Below are 26,604 nucleotides of genomic sequence, written 5' to 3'. Positions count from 1 at the left end.
AAAATTTCTCAGGCCTCAAACATTAACTGTTCCCAAATAGCAAATAAGGGGAAGATAAGTGAAGCCTGCGCGTGTGTGTGTGTGTGCGCGCGCGCGCACCCGCGCCCGCGCCCTCAAGTTGTGATGGTGCCGGTAAGGCGGTAGCCTATCTTTTCTGTGTCTATACACGCTTCCTTTGTTACCTCTAGTGGAAACACTTTACTTATTTTAGGCTACGGGGTTCACCTACCTGGAATGTAGGTAGTCCTCTCCCCATCCCGCCCCACACAGAATGGGAAGCATAGCCTCTCCAAGGGCTGGGGGTATGATGGTAGCCTGTGTCTTTAAATAAACAAAGAGCTGCTCCACTCCCGCCCCGCCCCGCCTCCGCCCCTCCTCCCCGCCTCCGCCCCTCCTCCCCGAGCCCTGGGTATCCTACCCCGCTGCGGGCAGCTCCCGGCCCACCGCTGCCCTCGGGGAATCGGCGATGCTGGCGCCTGGATGAGCAGGCGGCCGCCAGCTTTTTGGCTCCTGTGAGGTCGAATCCGAGGGCGCGGGCTTGGATCCTGGAGCCGCGACACGGGACTACAGCGCGTCGCGCTCATGGACTCATCGGGGGCCCCAGAGGGCCCACGCCTCCCCAAAGGTGACCGAGAGCGGCGCCGACAGACACCCCTTGGTGGCGTGGGTCCTGTCGCCTTTATCGACGATTGAATTAGTTTTAGCTTGGTTTGTTTCGGAGGGATTCGAAAAAGCTGGGGTCTGGCGAGGAGGGTGGGGGAGCGGGTCTTCGGGTTAGAGCTTTTCTCTCTCCAGAAGGGGTTAAAGTTCAAGGCCAGGGCGAGGTCTCTGAAGACTTTTCTCCTCTGTAGCGCTGCTCTTATAAATATCCTGTGTTTGGGAATGCATTCAAATAAGTATGCCATTAGACAAAGGTAAAGCATTACATTTGGAGCACCTACTGTTGCTCCCCCCTTTCAACTTTCTCTCAGTTCCGTTCCTCATCTATTCCAGAAAGTTTTACAAAGATTCTTGAGACTTCCTCATCTTGCACAGATTTTTCCCCCCCCCTGGACTGCAGTGGCAACCTCTGAAACGTAGAGCAGACCAAGTAAAGTTTTCTTACTTAAATTTCCTTTTCCTCCAAGCCATTGAATTTAAAAATGACTGATAGATTTGCTGAATATTTGAAACTGAGTAACTGACCAGTTATCTATAGAATTAAATGAACAGTTAGCCCTGGAAATAAGTATTGAAATAATCAATGCAAAAGGCCAGTTATTAGTGTAAAATACGTATCGATTTACGGATTTGGGGGACTTGTCTTTCCCGCAGCATACCATTGTAAGTATTCATTCGCCAATTGAATGCTGTAATTTGTTTTCTCCTACTTACACTTCACTTGACTTCAATACTACCCTAGAATGCTTACTGAACAGCTAACTTGACATGCTTAGAACACTTTGAGTCCATGTAACATATGAAGCTAGTAACTCAAGAAGTTACATTATAGTTTAGAGAGCAGTACCCTTTGGAAGGCTCTTTGTTGCCTCATCCTTCTTGAAGGAATTTACTAGAAGTGGAAGAAATAGTGAAGGCAAAACAGATCAGATGGTTTGATAAATTCTGCCCTGAAAATAATATGTTTTCGAAATGGGAGTGTTGTACGAGTTTTGTGTTACATTTGATCAAATGTGCTCTACTCAAAATAGCCCTTAACTGTGCAGATCTTATCTTCAGCGTGCACAGAAGTGACTTTTGCGAACTTTGGTCAGGGGTCCCAGTTATATGCCTGTAATTGTAGCATGTTTGCATTTAAGGTGATGACCCTACAGGAAATGCAAGAGAGACATCCAGACAGCTTTCAAGAGAACAGCTCTTTGTACTGATATCAGCTGCTTCCATTAACTTGGGTTCTATGATGTGCTATTCTATCCTTGGACCCTTTTTCCCCAAGGAGGTGAGACATTTTTACATTTTTCTGAATTTTAATTTTTTAACAAGCACTTTGAATTATTTCATTCTGTGGTGTGTAAAATGTAAAAACCTGCATTTAGTAAAGATGATGCATAGAACTTTAGTAAACAGAAAGACTTCTGATGGAATATTTGATACCAGAGGAAAAAAAAATCCAGTCAGAGAGGAAACCCTCTTGGGAGATAACTCACCTAAATATAACTGACCATCTGTGGATTACTTCTCTTACTGTGTAGTTTGATAAATCTTGGTTTGGTTTCTGCAACTGAAACAAGGGGGTACTCTGAGTAATTGAGATTTTGGCATTATTGCAAAAGGTCTATGCTGAGACAGGAAGTTTGTCTCCTGGAGTTTTTAACTTATTAATATTTTGGAATTAGGAAGACATGGTCCCATTAAATCCCCTTTCTTTAACTTGAATTTCTTATGGAATCTAGTAGCAATGGTTTGTGCCAATGAGGAATTCTTAAAGTGGCTAGTTCCTTCCAATCATTGCCTTTTATGTGGATTTATGGTTCATGACAGACTTAAAGGGAATTAACTCGTAGAGAATCCCTTATCTGGAGGTGGGTGGGATGTAGCATGAAAGAAGGGTACTGGCTTTGTACTCTTTGCCCAAATCTTAGCTCTCATTGCACTCTCAGTTCTCTCATTGCCTTGATAACCTGGAGTCCTTCATTCTGTGTGTTACCAATGAGGATGGAAATGGCTTCTCTGCTAAAAGAACAATGTGACTTTGTACCTATACAGTGCTTTTTAGTTTTCAGTGCGCTTTCCCACACACTTATCCCATTTGGTCTCTGCTGCTATTGCATAAGGGAGTAGGAGAGTAGCGAGAACCTCATCATGTTGCCAATGAAGACGAGACTCAGAAGTTCAGTGACTGGCCCAATTTAGTTCTCTTTACTGAGTGGGAGTGGAAGGGTTAATGGTTTCCCACTCTAGGGTATGTAGGCATTGGATGCATTAGGGCAGAAAAGAGATAAGACAATGTCCCTCTCATGTCAATCCACTGGGAGTGACAAAAGATGAAAAAAAAAACATGAGTTGTAGAATATTTGGACACCCTTTACCAAAAGGCTCTTCAAATTGTTAAGAGAATCTAGAGAAAGGAATAGTTAATTTTGTCCTGTGTGCGGGTGGGGAGGGAGACAAAGGGATAGTACTGAAAGGGACTTCATGGGATAGACCCAAGGTAAGTCTTGAGAAATGTAGTTCTCAAGGTGAACAACAGAGGCAAAGGTGTAGGAAAGAAATAGGTTGGATAGTCATGGGATTAGCAAAATAAATAGCATGTTCTTGGGGAAAGCAGACAACTTGATGTATCTTGGGCTTTGGCTGGAGGGAAGCCCAACAGGAGACAGCAGATCTGCGGAGGCAGGGGGAGCTAGAAGGCAAGGGTCCTTCCATGTAGGCCAAGGATGTCAGCAAGAAGTTATCAGGGATGTCTGAACAATACAGAGTAGCCTGATCAAGTTTGGGTTTCAGAAAATACAATGAGGAGTAGAGCCTCTGGAATTGGGCAGAGAAGAACTAGAGTAACTGGAACGACAAGATAGTGGAGCGTTTCCTGGCTCAGTTGGAACTCAGAGCAGTATTAGCTTCCTCTTAGTGGAATACAAAGGAAAACCAGACTACAGATACATGGTTTTTAATTATTTTATTTTATTTTTTTTAAAGACTTTGCTTGATAGAGCAGAATAAGAGAGAGAGAGAGAGCAGGCACACGAGGTGGGGGAGCAGCAGGCAGAGGGAGAAGTTGGCTCCCCGCTGAGCAGGGAGCCCAGTGTGGGACTTGATCCCAGGATCCTGAGATCATGACCTGAGCTGAAGGTAGATGTTAACCAACTGAGCCACCCAGGAGCCCCTGTTTTTGTTATTTGTTAATATTTTTTCCAATCTTTTTTAAAGAAGTGGACATCGAGCTGATGTACGTTGTTACATTAGTTTCGTGTCTGCAGCATAGCAATGAGACAATTCTATACATTATGCAGTGCTCACCGCAATGAACATAGTTACCAATTGTCACCTTTCAAAGCTGTTGAAGTATTATTGATGATATTCCTATGCTGCACTTTTCAGTTTTTGATTTACTTTTTTTGTTCAGGAGGGAAGGCTAAAGGAAAGAAGACAGAGGAAGGGAGAAAGCATTCTAACTTTAAAAGGTCTAGATATAAAGAGTGGGCTCTTTCTTTTCATTTCTTATTAAAATAAAGCCTTGTGGTTGCCAAATGTACAGGCAAAACTTAACCTTTCCTCCTGCATGTATCCTTGCTATTACCTAGAGCTAATTAGACAAAGGAGAAACAAGACCCTTCTTAAATTCTGGTGCAGGATTCCTATTTCTACTTATCCTTTTTCTGGCACCCTCCTTCTTTGTCACAGGACAACATGTGAACTAGAAATTGCTTTTAATAGCTATTCTTGGTTTTCTAATGGGAAGCAGCCTCCGCATTCCAAAAGTGATATTTAGCTGCTGCCATAGAATATGATTCTGAAATATCTGGAGTCACCATCCCATGTCCACAGCAAATGTGGGAACCTGAGCAACATGGAAACTGTCATGGCTGCCATAATGGTGTAACTTTTGCATGTCTGCCTCCTCTTCTATAAAATGGGGCCAGCTAAAAATGCACCCCTTACTCAGTTGTTGCAAGAAAGCATGTACAACAGCACTTAATAGCGATCCTCATAGTGAGGGTCCAATAAATACATATTAGTTGCAAAGCCATTATATCAATAATGCCAGACTCTAGGATGAAATACTTACCAGATCGACTAAGCAAGGAACATGGATAATGTGACTTGACCAATGAATGTTCTTTCCATATCTTTATCGACTCCTTTGATGATATCTTCCCACTGAGGTACCTGTTTTAGTTTGCTAGCGCTGCCATAACAAATACCACAGACAGGGTGGCTTAAACAACAGAAATTCCTTGTCTAACAGTTCTGGAGGCTGGAAGTCTGGGAAGATGTTAGCAAGGTTGGTTCCTTCTGAGGACTGTGAGGGAGGAGTCTGTTCAGGCCTCTCTTCTTGGCTTATTGATTGCTGAGTTCTCATGCCATCTGTCTACTTTTGGTTTTATTGCCTGAGTTTTGGGTGTCAACTCCAAGAAATCATTGCCAAGACCAACGTCAAGAAGCACCCTCCTTTGAGGAATTTGACAGTTTCAGATCTTACATTTAAGTCATTCTGAGTTGATTTTGTGAGCGGGTGTAAGATAGGGGTCTGATTTCATTCTTTTGTTTGTGGATGTCTGGTTTCCCGAATGCCATTTGTTGAAGAGACTATCCTTTCTTCACTGTCTGTCCTTGACATCCTTGTGGAAGATCATTTGACCATAAGTGTGTGAGTTTATTGCTAGGCTTTCTAATCTATTCCATATGTTTGTCTATGCCAGTGTCATGCAGTTTTAATTACTTCAACTTTGTTATTAATTAAGAGAGTGCACATGCATGGGCGTGAGTGTGGGAAGGGGGAGGGCCAGGGGGAAAAGGAGAGAGAGAATCTTAAGCAGACTCTATGTCCAGCACAGAGCCCTGCTCCAGGGCTTCTTGATCTCACGACCCTGAGATCATGACCTGAACTGAAATCAAGAGTCAGATGCTTAACAGACTGAGCCACCTAAGCACCCCTGTAATTTATTTTTGAAATCATGAAATGCGTTGCCTCAGGCTTTGTTTTTCTTTCTCAAGATTATAAAGCTAACAATTCTTTATGGGTGTGGTGAGTGAATAATTTTCATGTCAGAGACTGGGTCTTACCATATAGTTTCCCTTCCTTCCCCATTCTGCTTATTTGAAAATGATAATCTTTGAAATTGCTACACAGATAAAGGTTACAAGAAAACAATGCCCTGATCTAATAGCTCCATCTTTCCACAGGGATGAAAGTTTGTCTTGCAGACTTTGTTTCCTTTTCTGTTTCTTTAAAGGCCGAAAAGAAAGGAGTCAGCAATACAGTTACGGGTATGATCTTTGGATGTTACGCTTTATTTGACTTGCTGGCATCTTTGGTGTTTGGAAAATATGTAAGTATTAAAATTCATATGAACACTTTCATTTTTATATGTTGTATAATGAATTATTCCAATCTATAAGTCTAGAATTTCCATTGATACAGAAATAGCCATCATTATATTTTATGAATTATGCGAAATGTTGATGGTTCCATTCTTAGGGTTGATTAAATTTTTTCCTAAGTTTTTATTTGAATTCCAGTTAGCTAACATCAGTGTAATATTAGTTTTCAGGTGCACAGTATAGTGACTCAGCACTTCCCATTAAACACCCAGTGCCCATCACAACAAGTGCACTCCTTAATCCCCATCACCTATTTCATCCATCTCCCCACCCACCTCCCTTCTGGTAACCATCAGTTTGTGCTCTATAGTTAAGATTCTGTTTCTTGGTTTGTGTCTCTGTCTCTTTCTTTCCCTTTGCTTGTTTGTTTTGTTTCTCAAATTTCACATATGAGTGAGATCATATGGTATTGGTCTTTCTCTGGCTGAGTTATTTCATTTCCCATAATGGGTCGATTGATTTTTCACTTCTTCCATGTTTGCAAGCAATGTATATTGTCATTCCATTAAAGAATTATTATAATCTTACATTAATTGTACATATTTGCCCAAACCTTATATTTGCCCAAACCTTATATTTTCTGATGCAGTAGATTTGTTTATGTGGATGTGGACTTGTAACAGTCATCAATTTACCCCTCTTCTCTGACATTTATTATAGCTTGTACAAATTGGAGCAAAATTTATGTTTGTAGCAGGAATGTTTGTCTCAGGAGGAGTTACAATTCTCTTTGGGTAAGTCATGTTCTGATATGTTTGGGAACTTGAACAGATTTCATAATTTATCTTCAATTTAAAATTTTAATGGATTCTTTAAATCAGTACCATTGATTGCCTGCTTACAGCCGCGCATATAGCTATTGGTGAAGGGAACTGGGTGTTTAGAGGATAGGGCCAATGAAGGAAAGAGACTTCTAAGGACTTATCGTTAAGTGGCTTCTGAATCTGTTCATCAGGGCTATGAGTGTGAGTGACAGAAACTTAACTCACTTTTCTGAGTCACACGATATGTTTTGGCTCAAATGCCAAGTGCATTAAAGAATCAGCCAAAGCATATCAGGAGACAGATGTTAAAATAATGTCTTTGGAAATCTTTCTCAAGCTCCTGGTTTTGCTTTCCTCTTCTTGTGCTTTGTTCTTGGTCAAGGTGTCCCCTTGTGGTAGCAAGAGTTCCCCCGCAGCTCCCATAGGAAGAATTCCTCAACAGCTTCCCACTTTTCCTGAGTTTCCGGTAGATTCTCAGAATGGAGCCACTGGCCTGATCTTGTTGGTGACCCATCCCTGCATCCGGGGCAATGTAGAGGAGGAGGACATTCTGATTGGCCAGGCTTGAGTCATGTGCTCCCTTCGGAATGGTTCCCTCCATTGCTGTTTCCAGGAAAAGAGAAAATAAGTGCCAAAGGTAAAATAGCTACAGAAGTCTTAAGGCAGGGGCGCCTGGGTGGCTCAGTGGGTTAAAGCCTCTGCCTTCCGCTCCTGTCGTGATCCCAGGGCCCTAGGATCGAGCCCCGCATCGCATTGGGCTCTCTGCTCAGCGGGGAGCCTGCTTCCTCCTCTCTCTCTGCCTGCCTCTCTGCCTACTTGCGATCTCTGTCTGTCAAATAAAAAACAAAAAAAAAAACTTAATAGAAGTCTTCAGGCTTAGAGTCCTTACACCAGCAGTATGATGGCAAATCATGTGATCGAGCCTACACAATTAGTTGGGGAGTATAGCGGCATGAAAAGAGTACAGTAAGATGATGGAGTAAGGTCAGGAAGCCTTCATATCAAACTAAGTGGGATTTTTTTTCCCCCCCTTTTTTCCTTCCTTTTTTTTTCTTTCCTTTTTTTTTTTTTTTTTTTTGAAGGGGGTTGGTCTTCTATTTTCTGCATTCCTTTTTTTGTTTGTTTGTTTGAAGATTTGAGTTCTGCCACTGAGGGGCACCTGAGACCAAGAAGTCTTTTTTTCATTTATGTTCTTAGCAGAGTGATTCTACATATTTCAAAAACCGGATTTAGTATCACCTGCAGAGGACCGGTTACTTCAGCATACAAGGTCCATGAAACTGTCATTATGTGATGCAGATTGTTAACCAAAAAAAGAGATAATTGCCTTCTACTGAAAGTACAACAAAGCAACTTTAAAAAATCATTTTTTTAAAGATTTTATTTATTTTACAGAGAGAGAGCTTACAAGTAGGCAGAGAGGGAGGCAGAGAGAGGGGGAAAGCAGGCTCCCTGCTGAGCAGAAAGCCGGATGCGGGGCTCCATCCCAGGACCCTGAGATCATGACCTGAGCCAAACGCAGAGGCCCAACCCACTGAGACAACTAGGCACCCCCAAAAAATCATATTCTAAAGAGATTTATTATAAGAACTGTAGGTGAGATATGATTCTTTTCAGTGAGTCGAAATAAAAAGGAAAAACAATAAAAACCAGCCCGGCATTTGAGAATTGTCTTGTTCTTTTTTAGTGTATTGGATCAAGTTCCAGATGGACCGATATTTATTGCTATGTGTTTTCTAGTGAGAGTGGCAGACGCGGTCAGCTTTGCGGCAGCAATAACTGCGTCTTTTTCCATTCTCGTAAAGGCTTTTCCAAATAATGTGGCTACGGTGTTGGTATGTATTTCATACGTGTTTCCTATTTCCCTCTTAGCATTGGTGAAAATATTTGCCTTTTCCAAGTTAACACTTCCTTTGAGATCTACTTTTTCCTATTTTCTGTGTGTTTTGGTTATCTTTTACCCCGGTTACTACTTCCAGCAGCAGGCCGTCAGCAAATGTACCATCAGTCTTACTTAGGTCTCTTCCTATGCTTATGATCTCCTGAAGGAGCAGTTTGATAGGTAAATGGGGTTCAAACTAAATATTCTTTTTTACCATTAAAAACAAAACAAACAAAACGAGCTCCCTGGTAGTATTTTGTTGTCTCTCTGTACCCAGACTGTGACCGAGCAACAGTGGACAGTTCCTTAGCGACCAGACACTTGATTCAAGCTTGAGGCCTTCCTCTACTATTCCCAGATTCATGGAAGGAATCTTAGAGGGCTTGGAGTCCTTGTGTGCTCTCTTACTTTTCCCCAAATCCAAAACTTGATTGACATACATTCCCCTATATTGGCCGGACACCTAGTATTAGTGACAGACCAGATGTCTGTCCCAACTCTTGACTACTGCCTCTGACCCCAAGCAGGCTCTCTTATGGCTCTCTCCTCTGGACCCAGGCACTCTGGAAGGAACTGTGGTTTGCATATCAGACCAAATGCAGCCCTCAGAAGGAATAATTTTCCTTTAGACTTTAGGGCCTCCTCAGCCTAGTTCTAAGAATGCTCTTATTTGGGGCATCTGGGTGTCTCAGTGGTTTAAGCCTCTGCCTACGGCTCAGGTCATGATCTCAGGGTCCTGGGATCAAGCCCCACACCGGGCTCTCTGCGCAGCAGGGAGCCTGCTTCCCCCCCCTCTGCCTGCTGCTCTGCCTACTTGTGATCTCTCTGTCAAATTAAAAAAAAAAAAAAAGTGCCCTTATTTGCCCATATTAATACTGTAGTTTTGGTCATTAGTATTTTTGCTGTGTAGGTAATTATTTCTTCCCACTTTTTTTTTTTTTTTAAGGTCTTATTTATTTATTTGAGAGAGAGAATGAGAGACAGAGAGAGCCTGAGAAGAGGGAGAGCCAGAGGGAGAAGCAGACTTCCCGCCGAGCAGGGAGCCTGATGCAGGACTCAGTCCTGGGACTCCAGGATCATGACCCGAGCCGAAGGCAGTCACTTAACCAGCTGAGTCACCCAGGCGCCCATATTTCTTCCCACTTTTTATTGAATATCTATATCTACAGCTAGCTGGCTGTTCAGGCTCATTTTAGGTTCTGTAACCATATGGTAGGCAGTGATGTACTGCTTACATTTCCCAGAAACACATTTCTCAAAAATGGTTCAGAAGAACATGAGGCCATTGACAGGCTCTGTAAAACAGGGTTCTGGGGGTAAAATGGAGTGTGCCTGTGCTGTTCTCCAACTTTCACTTGAGTGAGTGTATTAAGGCTCTGAGAAATCCTGTATTTTATTTAATTTTCCACAACTCAATTTGACTGTGGAACTACTTTTTGACTGTTAAAGAACTGCTCTTCTGTGGAACACTCTGGAAGGTGCCATCAAGGAATTTCCTATGATAACAGCAATAGTCGCTTTGATTTTCTGGTCAACAGGGGAAATTCATGTTGCCAACCCCGTTTCTATATAAAAATTACAGCCTAAAGCTGACACAGCTAACTTGGTAGTCAATGTGGACGGCTTCCTTATGACGAAATGTAGAATTCCTATATTCTTTCTGAAATTGAAAGTTACCAGTGGACTACTTTTGTGTCCTCTGTGAGGTCTCAGGTTGCAAGGTTGCAAGCCACAATCTCTGCTTAGCACTGCCAAAGACTAGATTCGTTAAAAATGGTGCAATTTCTGTAAGAGATTTTTAAGAGTAAAATATTTTCCTAGCACAGTTTTATTTTAATTTTAACAAAAAATTTTATTTAGTACCCAATTCAGAAGTTGCCAAAGGAATTATAGAATAAAGTGAATATATTCTATATATTACTTTTTCTCACCTTCATGGACGCACCTGGTGTCTAGGAATGCAGTCCCACATGGGTCTCCCTGGAGGCCACAGAGATTACAGGTTCTTTCTAGAGTGATTCCATGTATGTATGAATGTGTTCGTGGGCATGTGCGCGAACGCACACGAAAGCATGCATGTGCGCCCCTAACAGACAGGGCATATGTGATTCTTTCCCCTTTGTTTCCTTTACGCTAGTGGTAGGATACTTTCCACACTGTTTAGAGCCTTGCTGTTATACTAACAGTGAAAGCATTTTGGAGATCTTTCTGTGCCTATATATGATCTGTGCCTATGCATGAAGAGTTCCCTACTCTGGCTTCCCTTCAGTGGTAGTAGGTAGTACTTCCCTATATGGAGGTAACATACATCCATGGTTTACTCAAAGTGTTGATGAATGTTTAGATCGTCTACATCTTTTGCTGGTACAGATCGTGCTACAAACACATAAGTTTGTACGTATACCGTGTCACATCTTTACGACTGTGCCCCAAAATTAAATTCCCGGAATGGCATTCTGGGTCAGAGAGTATGTACCGAATTACCCTCCTGTGTCCATTCATTCGCCGGCCGTGTGTGCATGGGCTGCTTTCCTCACTTCCTTGGCAGCAGACCATCTGATGGGTGATGAGTAAAAACTGGTATCTTGTGGTTTAACCATTTCCTTCTTTTGAAAGTGAGGATGGGCTTTCTTTTATATGCTTACGAGCTACTTGTATTTTATGTGTCAACAGTCTACTTATAGCATTTGCTCATTTTCCTATTGGATTGTTCATTTTCCCCCATTGATTAATATTAGCTCTCTTGATATATTTGGGGAAAGTGGTCCTTTGTCAGTATTTTTTCCCCTGTTCTTCATTTGTCTTTTGATGTACTTAACCATCCATTGGTTTTCATATTTTTATGTAATCCGATTTGTGAATTTTTTTCTTTTGTGTCTTGTGAGTTTTATATTGCAGTTAGAAAGATTTCCCAACCATAGGGATTAAAAATAATAAAAAAAAAGCCTGCTATATTTTATTTTTCTAGAATTTCTATGCTTTCGATATGTATATTTAAGTTTTTGGCTCATTTTGGGTTTGTGTGGGTTTGTGTGTGTAAATTGTGAAGTGGATAGAATTTTTTTCAGATGGTGTCCATTAAATCTTTACTTGTTAATTCTTCAAACAAACTATATTGACTCAATTTTCTTTTTTCCCCCCACTTTTAGGGAAGTCTTGAGATTTTTTCTGGACTGGGACTAGTTTTAGGACCTCCTTTAGGTGGCTTCTTGTATCAGTCCTTTGGCTATGAGATGCCTTTTATTTTGCTGGGATGCATAGTTCTGCTGATGGTACCACTCAACATGTACATTTTACCTGATTATGGTAAGACTGCATTTATTACTCACTTTAAGAGTCTGAAATTTAAGTATATTTATGCCTCTGTAGGAGGCCAATTTAGCAAATACTCTCTTTCATTTTATATAAGCCATAATAGATTTATGGCACACCCTGAAAGAATTGATTCTCTTTTCAGAAATGTTGCTATAGGCACTTTATATGAATTTCTATGTATTACAAATTGGTTCTGACCTTCAGAACTGTCGAATATTTAATTTCCCATCATAAAACATCACCCTGTGAAGTGCCCACCAGAGGTCTTCTTGGACTTAATTAAGTATTCTGAATGACAAGTTATCAAAGGCCACACTATCTTCTTGGAAGGCCGGTAGGCAGGAGAGCGGGGTCAGACCTTCTCCCCAGTGGTCCTTCCAACTGCCAGTGTGAGAACACACAGCCGTATCGGGCAGTAATGGAGGGCACCCTGGATTCAAACCTTTGTGCCACATAGGAGTCAACCTATCCTGTAATGGCTCCATGGACATAGCTGCAAGGGTCACCATGAGGGACATGCCTGAGTCAGCACACTCAGGGAAGCACCAAGCTTGGTGTCCTCATCAGGTACACATTGTTCATTTCGAGTTCTTTCTCTACGGACTCTACGGAATGACATTTACCAGGCAAGGGCTATTTTTATTATAAGCAAGATTGCCTAGAACATCGCTGGCATTTGACCTTCATCAGGTGATGGGGGGAGCAGAGCTAGAGAGTTAACTTGAAGGCTGGAGAGGAGAGAGCTAGAGAAAGTTTCTAGAGAAGAAGTGCCCGCTGAAATGCAAGGCGGTGCTTGTTTCCGCGTGTGACAGTGGTTTCTGTGGTCGAGCATCCTGGTCGCTTGGTTGACAGATGAACACTGGGCTGATAAGCAAGAAACTGACACCAGGTCAGAGTCTCATGCAGTGGGAAAAACAGTTCTGTCAACGCTTTACCACACTGTAGAGGGAAAAAGACTGCTTATTAATTCATGGTAGGACGGATATTTAGAACTTCTGTGGTGAGGCACTAGACTGGCCTCCCCGCATCTTTACTCCTGGAGTCCTGGCCTGCTCTTCTTGTCTCCCCCTTGCCCCCACCACGTGATGTCTTTTGCAGCCTTTTCTGACTGCCACCAGCCTACTTCCTGGACAGTTAGTGCTCTTCGTTTCTGTTATTCCTCCATTAAAATCTCCAGCATTTTCACTGAACTTAACAAAATCCCAGTTAGCTGTATTTTTGTGAACAAAAGGGTTTGGCAACGTTGCTGTTCATCTATGGGGATCTTCTATTTAGACTGAATAGAAAAAAGCTGGTATTAAAAAAACTCTGAGATTGATAATGTTAAGACTATAAATACAGATTTAGGGGTTCCCGTGAAGGAGTACTTATTAAAATTAATGCCTTTGGAGAGCTTATGGATAGAAGCTAGAAAATGAAATTTTCTTTTGTTTTGATGATATTGGCAGAATTCGGTGCCCTATAAATTCTACCCCACTCCTTTACCTCCTTCTGGACTCACAGACAATGTGGTTCTAGCTTTGGGGGTTAAGAGTCAACTTTAGTCTCTCTCTCTCTCTCTCTCTTATCCTTTGTATCTGTTCACCAAGTCCTCTCTTCTGTACCGCTCTCATGAAATATTTCTAAAACAGTCATGGACGTGCCAATCCTTTTATTAAAAATGCCTAAATCTGTGAAATGTGAGCTTTATCTTGAAAGCCATGAGGAGCTGTTGTGAGATTGCAGTAGAGGAGTCACATGGTCTGAAATCTCTCCCCTTCCCATCTGCTCTGATCCCTCCTCATCCTTCAAAACTTACTCTGTATTACCTCTTCTGGGAAGTCTTTCTGAATCTTCTCGATCATCCAGCTAAATGCTGCGTAAGTAACACCTCTAACAGCAGCTTCCTGTGGCAGCATCATCAACCAGGGGGTCATGTCCTTCTAAAAGAATAGGTCAGAATTGTGGGGAGCAGAGAGAGTACCTGAGTAGCCTGGGAAAGCTCCCCCGGTGATTCTGCCATGTGTCTCATGAAGCAGGTATCACGCTAGGTTTTCGTTGCTTGGCCTCCTGCCACAGTTAAATTAAACTCATTATGTGTTTGCTTCTTTGGACACTCTTATGTATTCTCAGTGTGATTTCTCATTTTTCCCTGCTTTGGATTTAGAGAAGGCAATCATTTCTGCCATAATAGTTTATCTTATACCAGAAATCCAATAATACCTTTTATATGCAAATAAATATAACCAATTAAAATTGATCTATAATTTATATGTCAATAGTGACTAATGAATCTCTTTAATAAACCATTCAAAATCCACACCAAATGAAGTCTCTCCCTGCTGGCCCTGTTACCCCGAGCCACGTGGCAGTGTTTGTCCTCTCTCTGAGTCTCACTGCACACCTGCTATAGTTGAGTGTCTAGACTGTGCTCACATTTGGTTCACCATTGACTTTTTAGCTAATAAATAAGAAATTAACATCATGGTTTAACTTTATCCCTTTGATCTTGACCAAGTTCTAAATATAACGCTCAAAATACTTGAACCATTCTTTGTGCTTTTTTTGGTATTTTGTTCCATACTGGATCCTTATTCTCCAAGAATTAAGTCATGAACCATGACAGGTGTTTTCGGAGAAACAAGGATATACAAGTGCTGATCCTCGCCCTCCAGGAGCTTCCTTGTCCACACCTGGCCAATATCATCTCTTCCCCAGCACTGTGGCTGCCTCCTGACCGGTCCCCTTGTCTCCATTCTCCACAAGGCCACAGAGAGGTTTCTTCAAACCACTGATCTGATTCCTACCCCTTGTTTGGATTCCCTAGTGATTTCTCAGGCTTCTAAGCGTGTTTTTCAGAGTCTTGCACAAACATGCTTCTGCGGTATGATCTCTGTCCATGCTGCTGTGTCCCCTACGCCAGTCTCCATCCACTAGCTTTGCTTCTCTCCTTCATTTCTTCAAACACAGTATAGTTTTCCTGATTTTTGAGTCTTAGAAGGTGCCATTCCTGGAATAATGTGCCTGGCTTATTTTTTCTTCATCCTTGGCTTCCTCATCTTAAGCTCATGCTTTGGGCATCAACTTAGATATCAATACTTTCGGGAAGCCTTCTTTATACGGCTTTCCCTGTTTTTGTTTGTTTAAGGCCGTCCTCTCATATGCTCTGAAAGGTTCCCTCCTAGTTACATCCTAGCTCTCTCCTCTCCTTCCTGTAACTTCTTTGTGAGGTCAGGGCTTGGCTCTGTCTTTTTTGCCTTTATCTTCCCAGCATTTTGCAAGGATTTTGCTCAGTAAATTAACAGGGTGATAGGAAAATCACCAAAAAATAGTAAATAATAATAAAAAAATGTAGTTTAGGTGCTAAAAGGTATGGTAGATTCCAGAAGTGCGGTAGGAAACAGAGAAAGGTAAAATTTGTGGGCCAGAACCAGACCTTACGGAGTGGATAGAATTTGAAAAATTAGCAGGAGAAAAAAAAAGGAGTCAGAGCATGTGACTGGAGGCTTGGAAATAACCATTCCTGTTGCTGGGAACAGTGAAGAAGCTGAGTTCCTGCAAGGGGATACTGGCACTGAGGTCAGTGCAGTTGACCTTGAGGGCCAGTATAATTTATGTGTGATTCAGTAACATGCCTCTCAATCTGGTGTTTTCTTTGCCATCAGGAAAAAAAAAAAAATGTCTTGTGCTCTTTGGTGAACATAGATTCTTTCTCAGCATATACATTGTTCCTTGATAAAGCTTCTGGCTTTTCTCCTGCGCCAAATCTAACTTTATATATTCTCCATCCCACCTGGGGAAGGCCTCACTTGCTTCTCAGTTATAACCTATAACCAAAGACCCTCTCTTCTCCTCACACTCTGCTTCCAGTTGATTATGAATCTGAGAAATTGTTTTTAAGAAAACTCATTGTGGCTCCTAGGTTTGAATAATTTATATGCAATATAGATAATAGGTAATTTTAAGCAAACTCAGAGGTGCAGTTATTTTGATTACCAAATAAAGATGGCCTTACCAATTTTACTTTTCAAAATAGGTCGACATTGTGAACTACTCTGATTTTTTTTTTTTCCTTCTTCAAATTTTTACCCAAAGATTCTGATCCAGGCAAACACTCATTCTGGAAACTGATCACTCTACCCAAGGTCGCGCTCATAGCCTTCGTCATCAACTCCCTCAGCTCCTGTTTTGGCTTCCTTGATCCTACTCTGTCTCTCTTTGTTCTGGAGAAGGTAGGTGGCCTGATTGTCAAAGAGCTCTGCACTGTAGAAGGTGGGTGTGTTTGCTTGCTCTTGGGTTCTGCTTTGTGGAATGTGCTCTGAGTGGCTGTGAGAACTGCACAGGGTGAGAACTGCACCCACGGGTAGCCTGTACCTTCCCTCTGTGACATCCCTTTGACTAGGGGTCTGATTCAGGGTGAGCGAAAGAAGCTTTTCACTAAATGGCCTGAATACTGGTCTCCTTTTCAGGGTCTTGCTCGAGTCATCACAGGTCTGGCTGCTTAACAAGGATACTTTCCTCTACTTATTTGAATTCCAGTGAGACATTTGGGGTACTCTGTAGCTCATTTGATGTTCTTCTCTAACAGATCCCTTCTGGGTCCACTTACTTTTTAGTCTATTACATATTACATACATGAAATGACTATGGAATATATTAATCTGGGATGGTAGAGAGGAATCAAGAGTCTCAATTTTTTTTTTTTTTTGAGTGCTGGAAAATAAATGTTGAATTTAAAAGTTGGATGTTGTAGAAATTGTCTCTTAGTCATTTCTGGAAAAGAGATTATTAATAATGTGATAAAGTACACTACTAACTCTGGTAGTTAATTATACTGAAGAATTAATATGTGTTTATAAAGGCAGAACTCTAATTGCATCCCACACTGACTATATGTGAGGTTTGGGAATTCAAAAAGCACAGTTGCCAGACACACAGTTCCTCGAAGTTACTAGAGACAGTTTTGGGTATGTGAGATACACAAAAAGATAAACATGGAGACTGTGATTTTAGTGCCTGACCCAACGTTTAGGAAATAATATAGTATCTTGCTTGAGCATCTGTGAGGTAATAAGAAACATATTTTGTGTTTATGATGACACATGCCATTCGTGTCATCAACAGTGTATCTCTTCAAGAGTCATTTTTCTATCCTCTGAAGAATTTCTGCCTGAACAAGGGGAAAATATTGTAACCAATCTGTGGTAAATCCAAGTTGCTCATGTGTATTTTATCAGGAATCTTTATAAATATTATTTTCCAAATACATTTGTTAGATATATCTTTACATTTTCCTATTTTTTCTATCAAAAGATTTTTATCCTGTTGCCCTTCTTCTGACTTCTCACCAGCTGTTTGAACTGGCAGCTTACTGTCCTGTCTTTCATCACCTAGCCTTTTAGGGTAGGACATTTCCACCCTGTCTCCCCCAGTTATAAAAATCAGAAAACACCGCTGACTTCTTTCTTCCTACTAGTATCTTTTTTTTTTCTTTTTTAAAGATTTTTATTTATGTATTTGACAGTGAGAGCAAGAGAGCATAAGCAGGCAGAGCAGCAGAGGGAGGAGAAGCAGGCTCCCCACTGAGCAGGGAGCCCGATGTGGGGTTCAATTCCCGGACCTTGAGATCATGACTTGAGCCGAAGGCAGTTGCTTAACCAACTGAGCCACCCACGTGCCCCCTTCATACTAGTATCTTCAAAGGACTAATTTGTTATAAAAATTGTTGAAACATATATGGACTCATATATAAATCTCATGACCTTGCTTAAGAAAATTAGTTAAGGAAATTAAGGAAAACAAGAACAACTCAGTGAACCAAAAAAGGTGTTTGTATCATGCTAATAACAGTATCAGGGTTGTGTGGTAGGTTACTGTTTTAAAAGCCTTTTGTAATGCATCACACCATCAATTCTTTAATTAGATATTAACAGCCCTTTGAAATAAATGAGATAAATGTTATCCTCAGTGTTTTTTACACCAGTGCATTTTAGTCTATGGGCAGTCAGCATCACTTGGTGGCTTTTTAGAAATGCAAATTCTTAGGGCACCTGGGTGGCTCAGAAGGTTAGGTGTCCCACTCTTGATCTCAGCTCAGGTCTTGATCTCAGGGTCGTGAGTTCAAGCCCCATGTTGGGCTCAAGCTGGGTGTGGAGCCTACTTAAAAAAAAGAGTAAGAAATGCAAATTCTCTGGCCCCATCCCATACCTTTTAAATCAGAAATTTTAGGGCTGAAGTCTAAGAAACTCTTTTTTTTTTTTTTTTTTTTAAATCCCTTAAATCAAGGCATGTTAACACTTGTTGCCAGCTAAGAACCTCTTCAAAGTACTCTGGGTAGTTCTCTAATGCACACTAAAGTTTGTGAAGCTCTGGTTTACATGTAAAAAATGTTATGATTCATAGAAGCAAAATTATATGTTTAAAATCAAATGCTACAGAGCAAGACATCTAGGACTTTTGACCTCTGGTTAGGTTTTTTTTCTTCCCCTTATAGAGAAAAAGGAGCCCATTTACACAAGTCAGTCAAAATCAGGAAAGATGCTTAGTGGTAGTAGTGGGCTCATGATAGATAACAAGATCTGAAGAGGTGCTAGAAAAGATTTATGTTTATTTTAAAAATGACTTAATAACATAACTCTAATATGAAATTTTTTTTACAGTTTAATTTACCAGCCGGTTATGTGGGACTGGTATTCCTGGGCTTGGCCCTATCCTACTCCATTTCTTCACCATTGTTTGGTCTGCTGAGTGATAAAATACCAGTACGTACACTGAATCTTCATTTAATAATCACTTTTGTATATTTAAGCCAGTGGCTTTCCAGCTGTACTTCTGGAACTCCAGAGGTCCATTGATTAGAATTGATAATTAAAAAAAAATTTCAGCTTATTAATATATAATTGAGAAATAAAATGGTAAGATATTTAAAGTGTACACTATGGTGATTTGGGATCCAAATAATTGTGAAAGGGTGCCTTCCATCTGGTTAATTAATACACCCATCACCTCTATATTATCTTTTAATTTTTTTTTTTTGAGGGGGCGAGAACATTTAAATTCTACAGTATTCAATTTTTGGAGTCGATGACGAGGTTCCAGTGTCTTCCAACCTGTCACTCTGAGAAAATTCACTATTAATTGATTCTTCTGGGGGAAAATGGGGTCTGCACTGAAGCTGTTGACAAACTATTAGATTTGACTTTCTAAAGGAAAAAAGTCCCTTGATGCAAAATAACATGGATTGGCCTTAAAAATTAGGGCAGAGTCGCAGAATTAGTTAGGACTAGGGAAAATTGAGTGGAGACAATTCAGGTTTTCTGTGGGAATGAAGGGATTGGCTACATAAATATACATTGGTTGTGCTGTGGCCATCCAGGTAGAAAATCCCTTCTGTTCTCCTTTGCCTAGGTCTAAACCATTCAGTCCAGATGATTGGTATACAGTACTAGTAAGTACTGATAGCCAAATCTCCAGCTTCTGTGATTTTAGTGCTTGCTTACATATTTATTTATTTATTTATTTATTTAGCATTTCCCCTCCTCATTAAGCTTACATAAATATTTATCAAGACTTAACTTACGTGGAGATTACTAGGTAATCTGAATGACAAAAAGCAAGGGTCTTAAACAATATTTGGAGCTCAGTTTTAAGACCCTCTTCTCTCACTGAGCAGATACTTTGCCTCTAGAATTTTCTGCCTGTGCTCAAGTAGTTTAAAAGGAATAATTCTGTTGGGTACTTTCAAAATAATGTGAATATGTATCGCATCTACCAGGTGGTTCCTTGTGGGGACTGCTTTTTAAATTGTTATTTTTGGAATTGTTCATCGTGTGCAAAATCTGTAATATGCTCCCTTCCCAAGGAATCCTTTTCGTAGGAAACTCCTTAGCTTGGGGTATATTGTCCTTGCTTTTCTGTTTACCATCTACCTATTTTCTCTTAAATGTAAAGTTTTGTTTTCTTCCATGTATTTGGATCTTGTTCATGTCATGGCTTGTATTCTTCAATTTTTTTTTTTTTTTCATATGCTTTCTTTATGGAGGAACTTCACCTCTTAGAGTTTTTTTGGACTCTCATTCTCTTTACCAGCATCTAAGGAAATGGTTTCTGGTCTGGGGAAACATCATCACGGCAGTATGCTACATGCTCTTAGGACCCATCCCAATCTTGCACATTAAAAGGTAACGTTTTTCCTTTTTCTATATTTTTGGCTGAATAGCGTTAAGAATTATTAAAGAAATTTTTGGTGGGATGAGGGCATACCTTCATATTTTGAACCTTAGTACTTAAATAATTACCTTGATGTAGGACTCCAGTGAACTGTTTGTTAGACTGGCAGTATTTTACATTGCTAGGAGCTAGCCAAAAGAAATGCCTAAAATCTATATCGAGTGAGGAACAAAGCTTCTCCCTTTGCATTTTAATTGCACGCTTGTTTGTACTTTATTTTAAAAATAGTGTTTGTTGCTACCTACTTTTAGCTGATTGTTCTTACAATATGTTTTTGTTTTTTCAATTCCTTCTTGAGCCTTAAGACTGGGATCAAATCTTTCTTTTGTTTCTGTCTCATTCTTAGCACATAGTAGCAGCTCATTAGAGCTTCTTAAATGTAATTTACTTGCTGAAATACAGGGAGCTTAGAGGTTTTCAGGTAGTCCTGGGATAAAGCATGACAGGGAACAAGCAAGTATTTCAGGGTCCTTCAGACTTGGGTTTACATCCAGCCTTTGCCATTGACTAGATAGAGGAACTCCGGCAAATCGTTCAGCTTCCAAGAGCCTTGGTTTTCTTATCTGATCACAGTGTGTGCTGCTTGGCAGGATGATGCTGCAACGATTCAGTGGGGAAATGGATATTAAGTAAATGGCACAGTGTGGGAAGTGGAACAAGATTAGTTTCCTGTCTCTTCCTTTACCACTTCCCTTCTAGGCCTTTTTTTTTTTTCAAAACCCAAGTGATTGAAGGAGCGACATGAACATTTAGCCAATTTTGACAAGATTAGATACAGTGATAATCTCTTATCATGTTGACTCCTGGCATGGGATATGTGTGACCAAAAAATTGAGATATCGCGGTGAATTGATATCCACCCCCACCCCCCCACCCCGGCTGTAAGGGTGCTGTCACTGACAGAAGTGGGATAAAATGGCAATGAGGCAGACTGGTCAGGTCATCTGTGAAACAAGCCGCTCTGGGATTCAGCCTGCCCTCCCTACTAGGAGGCTTTGTGCCTGTCAACATGCTAATGCTGCTTGGTTTTGTTTCTTTCTCCAAAACCCTTTTGCAGTCAGCTCTGGCTGCTGGTGCTCATCCTAGTCCTGAACGGTGTCTCTGCTGGAATGAGCATAATTCCAACCATCCCGGAGATCCTCAGTTGTGCCTAGTAAGTCCCTTCTGTGCTTGAGAAGCCGGCTCGTGAATAGTAGGGAGCGTCACACGCTTTCTTGAATTTCTCAGTTTTCTAGGATGTTGGAGTTTTTTTTCAGAAGACCAAATCTTGATGATTTTATATCACACTATATTGTGCTATAAATAGTGTATGCCATACTATAGATGACAATCTATGGTAATGTTAACGCAGTGATAGGTCACATGAGCTGTGGGTAGAGCTGTGGGTAGAGGCTTGGCTTGGTTTATGCCTAGGAACCCACCGAATTTTGAAAAGCCAAACCACAATGGAAAGGCCTAGCATTGTTTCCTTCTCACAGAGAAGGTCCGCACAAGGGCATACGATCACCAGGTAAAATGATTCTAGTACGATATCCAGTGCGTTGGGGGCTTGTTGGAGGGTGGGGGGGGGTTGTCTCACACCACCTAGCGGCTCTCCAGAACCAGCTAGGTGTCCTGCAGTGCAACTCGATTCTGACACTATCTACCTGGAGAGAAGGTCACATGCTGAGGTGAAGGGCTCCGTCCTGCAGATGGCCGTGGACTGCGGCTGCTAATTCCAAGTCCTGGTTGTTATATGTGCTTCTGACTAGCCTATAAATCAGAGGTTCCCATGAAAACTTCCTAAGTTCAATTCATTTGCTAGAGTGATTCACAGAGCTCAGGAAACCAGTGTACTCATTAGAATTTACTGGTTTATTACAAAAGAGTTATTAAAGGATGTGAATCAGCAGCCAGATGAAAAGACATGCAGGGTAAAGTCCTGATCAAAGGATCTTCTGTCCTTGTTGGGTTTGGGGCCCTGCACACTGGCATGTGGAAGGATTCTGGTTCACCAACCTGGAAACTCTCTCATCCTGTCCTTTTTGGTTTTTAGGGACATATCATACATAGCCACAGTTGATTAAATCATTGGCCATTGGCCATGGAGTCAACCTCTAGCCCCGCTCCCCTCCTCAAAGGTGGGGGCTTCCAGGAGTGGGATGGAAGGTTCTAACCCTCTAATCACATGCTTGGCTCTCTTGGCCCACCAGCCCTTAAGGCTCACCTTATTAACATGACCAAAGGCACTTGAAATTGCTTTCCTGACTTAGGAAATTCCAAGGGTGTTGGGGCGGCTATATGCCAGAAACAGGAGGAAGACCAAATATATATTTCTTATTATAAATCCTAGTATCACAGTAGGCATTTGTCACCGGGCCACCAGTCTTTTGTTTAGGAGGCATGATGAAGAACACCAAGGGAACAAGGAGAAGAATGTGAGCTCTGTTGGCTCAAGTCAACAATTCGCCAAGCAATAAGGAGCTGCCTCTGGGTTATCTAAAAGTTTCCCGTTACTCTCTTTGCACGTTCATCTCATTTTAAGAATTTCTTTGTTAATTATGTTTTTATGAGACTTCATGCAAATGGGTCATGACTCGATATCATGCTTTATATATGCAATAAAATTATTTTTAGAAAACCATGGAGTCAACATAAATATAAAAATTCCTTCAAATTAGATTAGCTTTTCATCTTAGAAATGGAGTGTTCTGTTGGTTTTGTTCAGATCATTTCCAGTCTATTTTAACTTACCTGTTACATACTATTTGCTTTCTTCGTGTAGGTTTCCCTTTTCATAACAGATCTATTCTTCTGTCTCTGCAGCGAAAATGGCTTTGAGGAGGGATTAAGTACCGTGGGACTAGTGTCGGGTCTCTCCAGCGCAATGTGGTCAGTTGGGTGAGTAGCCCTTTCATTTATACCCGTCATATGGAAAATGCTATCTCCACTTCCACAAAGAAATTGACACCAAGAAGTCCGATGAGTTGCCAAAAGGCACCTAATTCATTTAGACCAGAGCTGGAGTCTTAACCCACATGCTCTGCCTCTAAGATCAGTGGTTTTACCAGCAGTTTTAAAAGCTCATCAAAATGGTCCCATGTTCTGTCTTTTTTATTTATTTATTTATTTATATTTTTATTATTTTTTTAAGATTTTATTTATTTGACAGAGATCACAAGTAGGCAGAGAGAGAGGGAAGCAGGCTCCCCGCTGAGCAGAGAGCCCAATGCGGAGCTCAATCCCACGACCCTGAGATCATGACCTGAGCCGAAGGCAGAGGCTTTAACCCACTGAGCCACCCAGGTGCCCCCGTTCTGTCTTTTTAAAGTGATCTTTCCGAGTTCCTCTAACAGGAGCATGTCTCAAGTTTTAAAAATGTCATTTCTTCATTCACTCGTCTATTTTTCACTCTTTGCTATCCCTGAGGGATGACTATGCACTGACACGGTAGTGTATCTCAATAAATGTATACCGAATTAAGTTCTTTTCAATACGAATAGTGAGAAGAATAGAGAGAATAATATAAAGATTCTTTTGAGGGTGTGTCTCCTTTTTAACATTCTTGTGTAAGGCACCAGTTTTTTAGAAGCAGTTACTATAATTTTAGAATTGTTTAAAATTTGTGAACGTTGTCATTATCAGATATAATTGTTTTTTTTTTTTAAAGATTTTATTTATTTATTTGACAGACAGAGACCACAAGTAGGCAGAGAGGCAGGCAGAGAGAGGGGGAAGCAGGCTTCCTGCTGAGCAGAGAGCCCAATGTGGGGTTCAATCCCAGGACCATGGGATCAGGACCTGAGCCGAAGGCAGAGGCTTTAACCCACTGAGCCACCCAGGCGCCCCAAGATATAATTGTTTTCTCACACCCAGTGCTCTGTCCAGGAATTAGCTTTTGTCTTTAGTACTTACAGTTCCAATTTATTTATGTATTTATTAGGATTTTATTTATTTATTTATTTATCAGAGAGAGAGAGAGAGAGAGAGAGAGTGTGTGTGCACGCACAAGCAGGGGGAGCAGCAGGCAGGGGGAGAAGCAGGCTTCCTGCCAGCAAGGAGCCTGATGCTGGACTCTATCCCAGAATCCTGGGATCATGACCTGAGCTGAAGGCAGACGCTTAACTGACTGAAACACCCAGACACCCCCTTACAGTTCCAATTTAATGAAGATGTATGATTGAGGGATTGTGCTGCCTTTAGGAAGTAATTCTTTTTTAATTTTTTTTTAAACACTATTTAATACTCTTTCTCCTTTTCATTGTTAGTGCTTTTATAGGACCAACACTGGGTGGATTTCTGTATGAGAAAATTGGTTTTGAATGGGCAGCTGCTGTCCAAGGTCTTTGGGCTCTGACAAGTGTGAGTAATCAGTATTTTGTTTTCATTTTCCTTACATTTGTGGAGCTGTGTGACTTTGAGAATTGACATTAACCAGTTTCTTTAATTTTGTTCAAGGGAATAACGATGGGCTTGTTTTATCTGTGGGAGCACTCACAGAGAAGAAGGTATGGTCAACTCTTGAGCGTTTTTTTCCCCTTTTAAAGTCAGCCTATGGGAGTGGAAAAAAAATAACCATTCTGTATCCGTTCTTCCAGTCAGCAGATTTCTGGGCACCCAAAGCCTTATTACTTGATAGATGCATTTAGGGGGAAAAGTAGAGATCTCGGTACTGGGTTTTTTTTTTTTTTAAGATGAGAAGTATTGAGGTTCTCCTCTTTTTTCTTTCAACGCAGATCTAAACTCCAAAATATTCTGGGCACGGAGGAGGAACGGACTTCCCTCTTACCTAATGAAATCTAGCCTTAAGATCCTGGATCAATACCCACTGGGAGATGGGTGCTCCTGGCCTTGAACATCAGAGTTAAAGGGGTTTTCTTAATATTACACACAAACCTCCACGGACTGTATACCAGCATCCTGACGGTCTCAATGTATTTTTGGATAATCCTGTGTTGGGCTGTCCTAAAAAGCTGGCCTGCTAGACCAGCCACATTTGCAACATTAAGTATGAGAAGAGCAGTTGAAAATCAGCAAAAGTTTGTGTTTTGAGGTGATCCAACCCGGCCTTGAAGGGATTATTGACTCTAAGTCTTCTGTTTCCTTTGTTTACTTTTTAAGTGCACTAATTCTGTGAATCTACCTTTTGTTTATTAACAGGGAAATAAATGAATTCATTTGATATGCTTAAAAGTAATATAAAGATTACTCAAAATGTGTAGAATAACTGTGAAATCAGTTTTTAAAAGGCATGCTGTCTCTCTGTCCTAAGATTTTTGTTCTCATTCAAAAGGCCTAATTCTTGCCTCCCATCATGCAAAAACTCTCAGCTCTTGTAGTTTTGTTTGTGTAAGAGGCATAACATTAGACTTCCATTTTTGTAACGTACTTTGAATTAGGATCTGGATTTATAAACAGTGCTTAGTTTAATATTATCCATTTCCCTAATCTCCCTATTTCAGTTCTACCACCTGTTTTGATTTTGTTTTTTTTTTTTGTTTTTTTTTTTTACATATTTCTGGTAGATGTATTCCATTCCCAGAGCAAGTGAGTCCACAGGACTGTTTCTTGTATTCTAGGGAATGGGTTCATCTGATTTCGTGTGAAATCCATGCTGTTGCTTAAAATGAGTGAATCTCTCTGTGTCATTCTCATACCTCCTGATGTATTTTCGTGCTATAGTAGCCACATTTACACTTTTTAAAAAAAATAAAAGAAATGGTTTTATCTATATATTAATTCAAAAATATCTATTGAATGACTTCTCTGAACTGATCCCTCTGGGAGGCACTAGGAATTTAGCTGTGATCCAAATAAACAATCTCTGCTTTTATGGAGCTTAGATTCCGGTGGAATAGACAAACTGTAAATAAATACCAGGCTGTCCCATGGTCCTACAGAGTTGCCATGAAGGGAAAACGTGGTGATACGGGAGAGTAAGTGACTGAGTAACTTGGTGTGGGGTCCTAATTTAGATAAGGCCTCTCCAGAGAGAGGAGGCTTTTGAACTGAGACCCAAAGGCTGAGAATGAGGCAGTCATCCTGAGGGAGAGCCTTCCCTAGCACGTCCAAAAGGTCTTGACATGGTCAGAGATGACACCGAGGCCCACGTGGCTGAAATCTAGTAAACAGAGAAGGTAGGGGGGAGCAAGCTTTTCAGCAGGGGATTCCAGAATTTGATTTATTTTTCAGGAAGATCATTGTCTCTGCTTGTGCACTTGAGAGGGGCTGCAGATTAGCAGGGACGGAAGATTTAGGGAGCTTTGAGAGACAGTAGTTTGGACCACGAAGGTAGTGGTGGAGGTGAAGTGAAGAAGATGTGTTTGGAAGCGAAACCAACAGGACCTGCTCAGGTGAAGGCAGGGGAGAGAGGAGTTTAGGATGATCAGAGATTTTGACTTGAGGGTGTGGTGT

The 26,604-nt window shown here is 41.0% G+C and overlaps 1 protein-coding gene across 1 annotated transcript; it reads left to right on the top strand.

Moving 5' to 3' along the window:
- The first annotated feature begins 582 nt into the window (after window positions 1-582).
- SLC18B1 (solute carrier family 18 member B1) lies at window positions 583-25,679 on the top strand. Its single transcript, XM_032843491.1, has 14 exons — window positions 583-625; window positions 1,800-1,939; window positions 5,895-5,990; window positions 6,703-6,776; window positions 8,494-8,641; window positions 11,838-11,994; window positions 16,078-16,214; window positions 18,642-18,743; window positions 20,071-20,162; window positions 21,269-21,364; window positions 23,017-23,091; window positions 24,459-24,552; window positions 24,649-24,698; window positions 24,927-25,679. Exons 1-14 carry the CDS (start codon window positions 583-585, stop codon window positions 24,991-24,993), a joined length of 1,371 nt encoding a protein of 456 aa, XP_032699382.1. The 3' UTR covers window positions 24,994-25,679.
- The last annotated feature ends 925 nt before the right edge of the window (window positions 25,680-26,604 follow it).

The sequence above is a fragment of the Lontra canadensis genome, unplaced genomic scaffold, assembly GCF_010015895.1.
Source record: "Lontra canadensis isolate GAN:19392208 unplaced genomic scaffold, GSC_riverotter_1.0 scaffold141, whole genome shotgun sequence".
Classification (NCBI taxonomy): Eukaryota; Metazoa; Chordata; class Mammalia; order Carnivora; family Mustelidae; genus Lontra; species Lontra canadensis.
The sequence above is the reverse complement of the archived record's forward strand: the minus strand, read 5'-3'. Positions and strand labels throughout refer to the sequence as shown.

Bases quoted from the DNA above. Each gene is read 5' to 3' on its own strand.
- SLC18B1 (XM_032843491.1), top strand. From the start codon at position 583: ATGGACTCATCGGGGGCCCCAGAGGGCCCACGCCTCCCCAAAG. The intron at 21,365-23,016 runs GTAAGTCCCTTC...CTGTCTCTGCAG, and splicing joins GAGATCCTCAGTTGTGCCTA to CGAAAATGGCTTTGAGGAGG. The intron at 24,553-24,648 runs GTGAGTAATCAG...ATTTTGTTCAAG, and splicing joins GTCTTTGGGCTCTGACAAGT to GGAATAACGATGGGCTTGTT.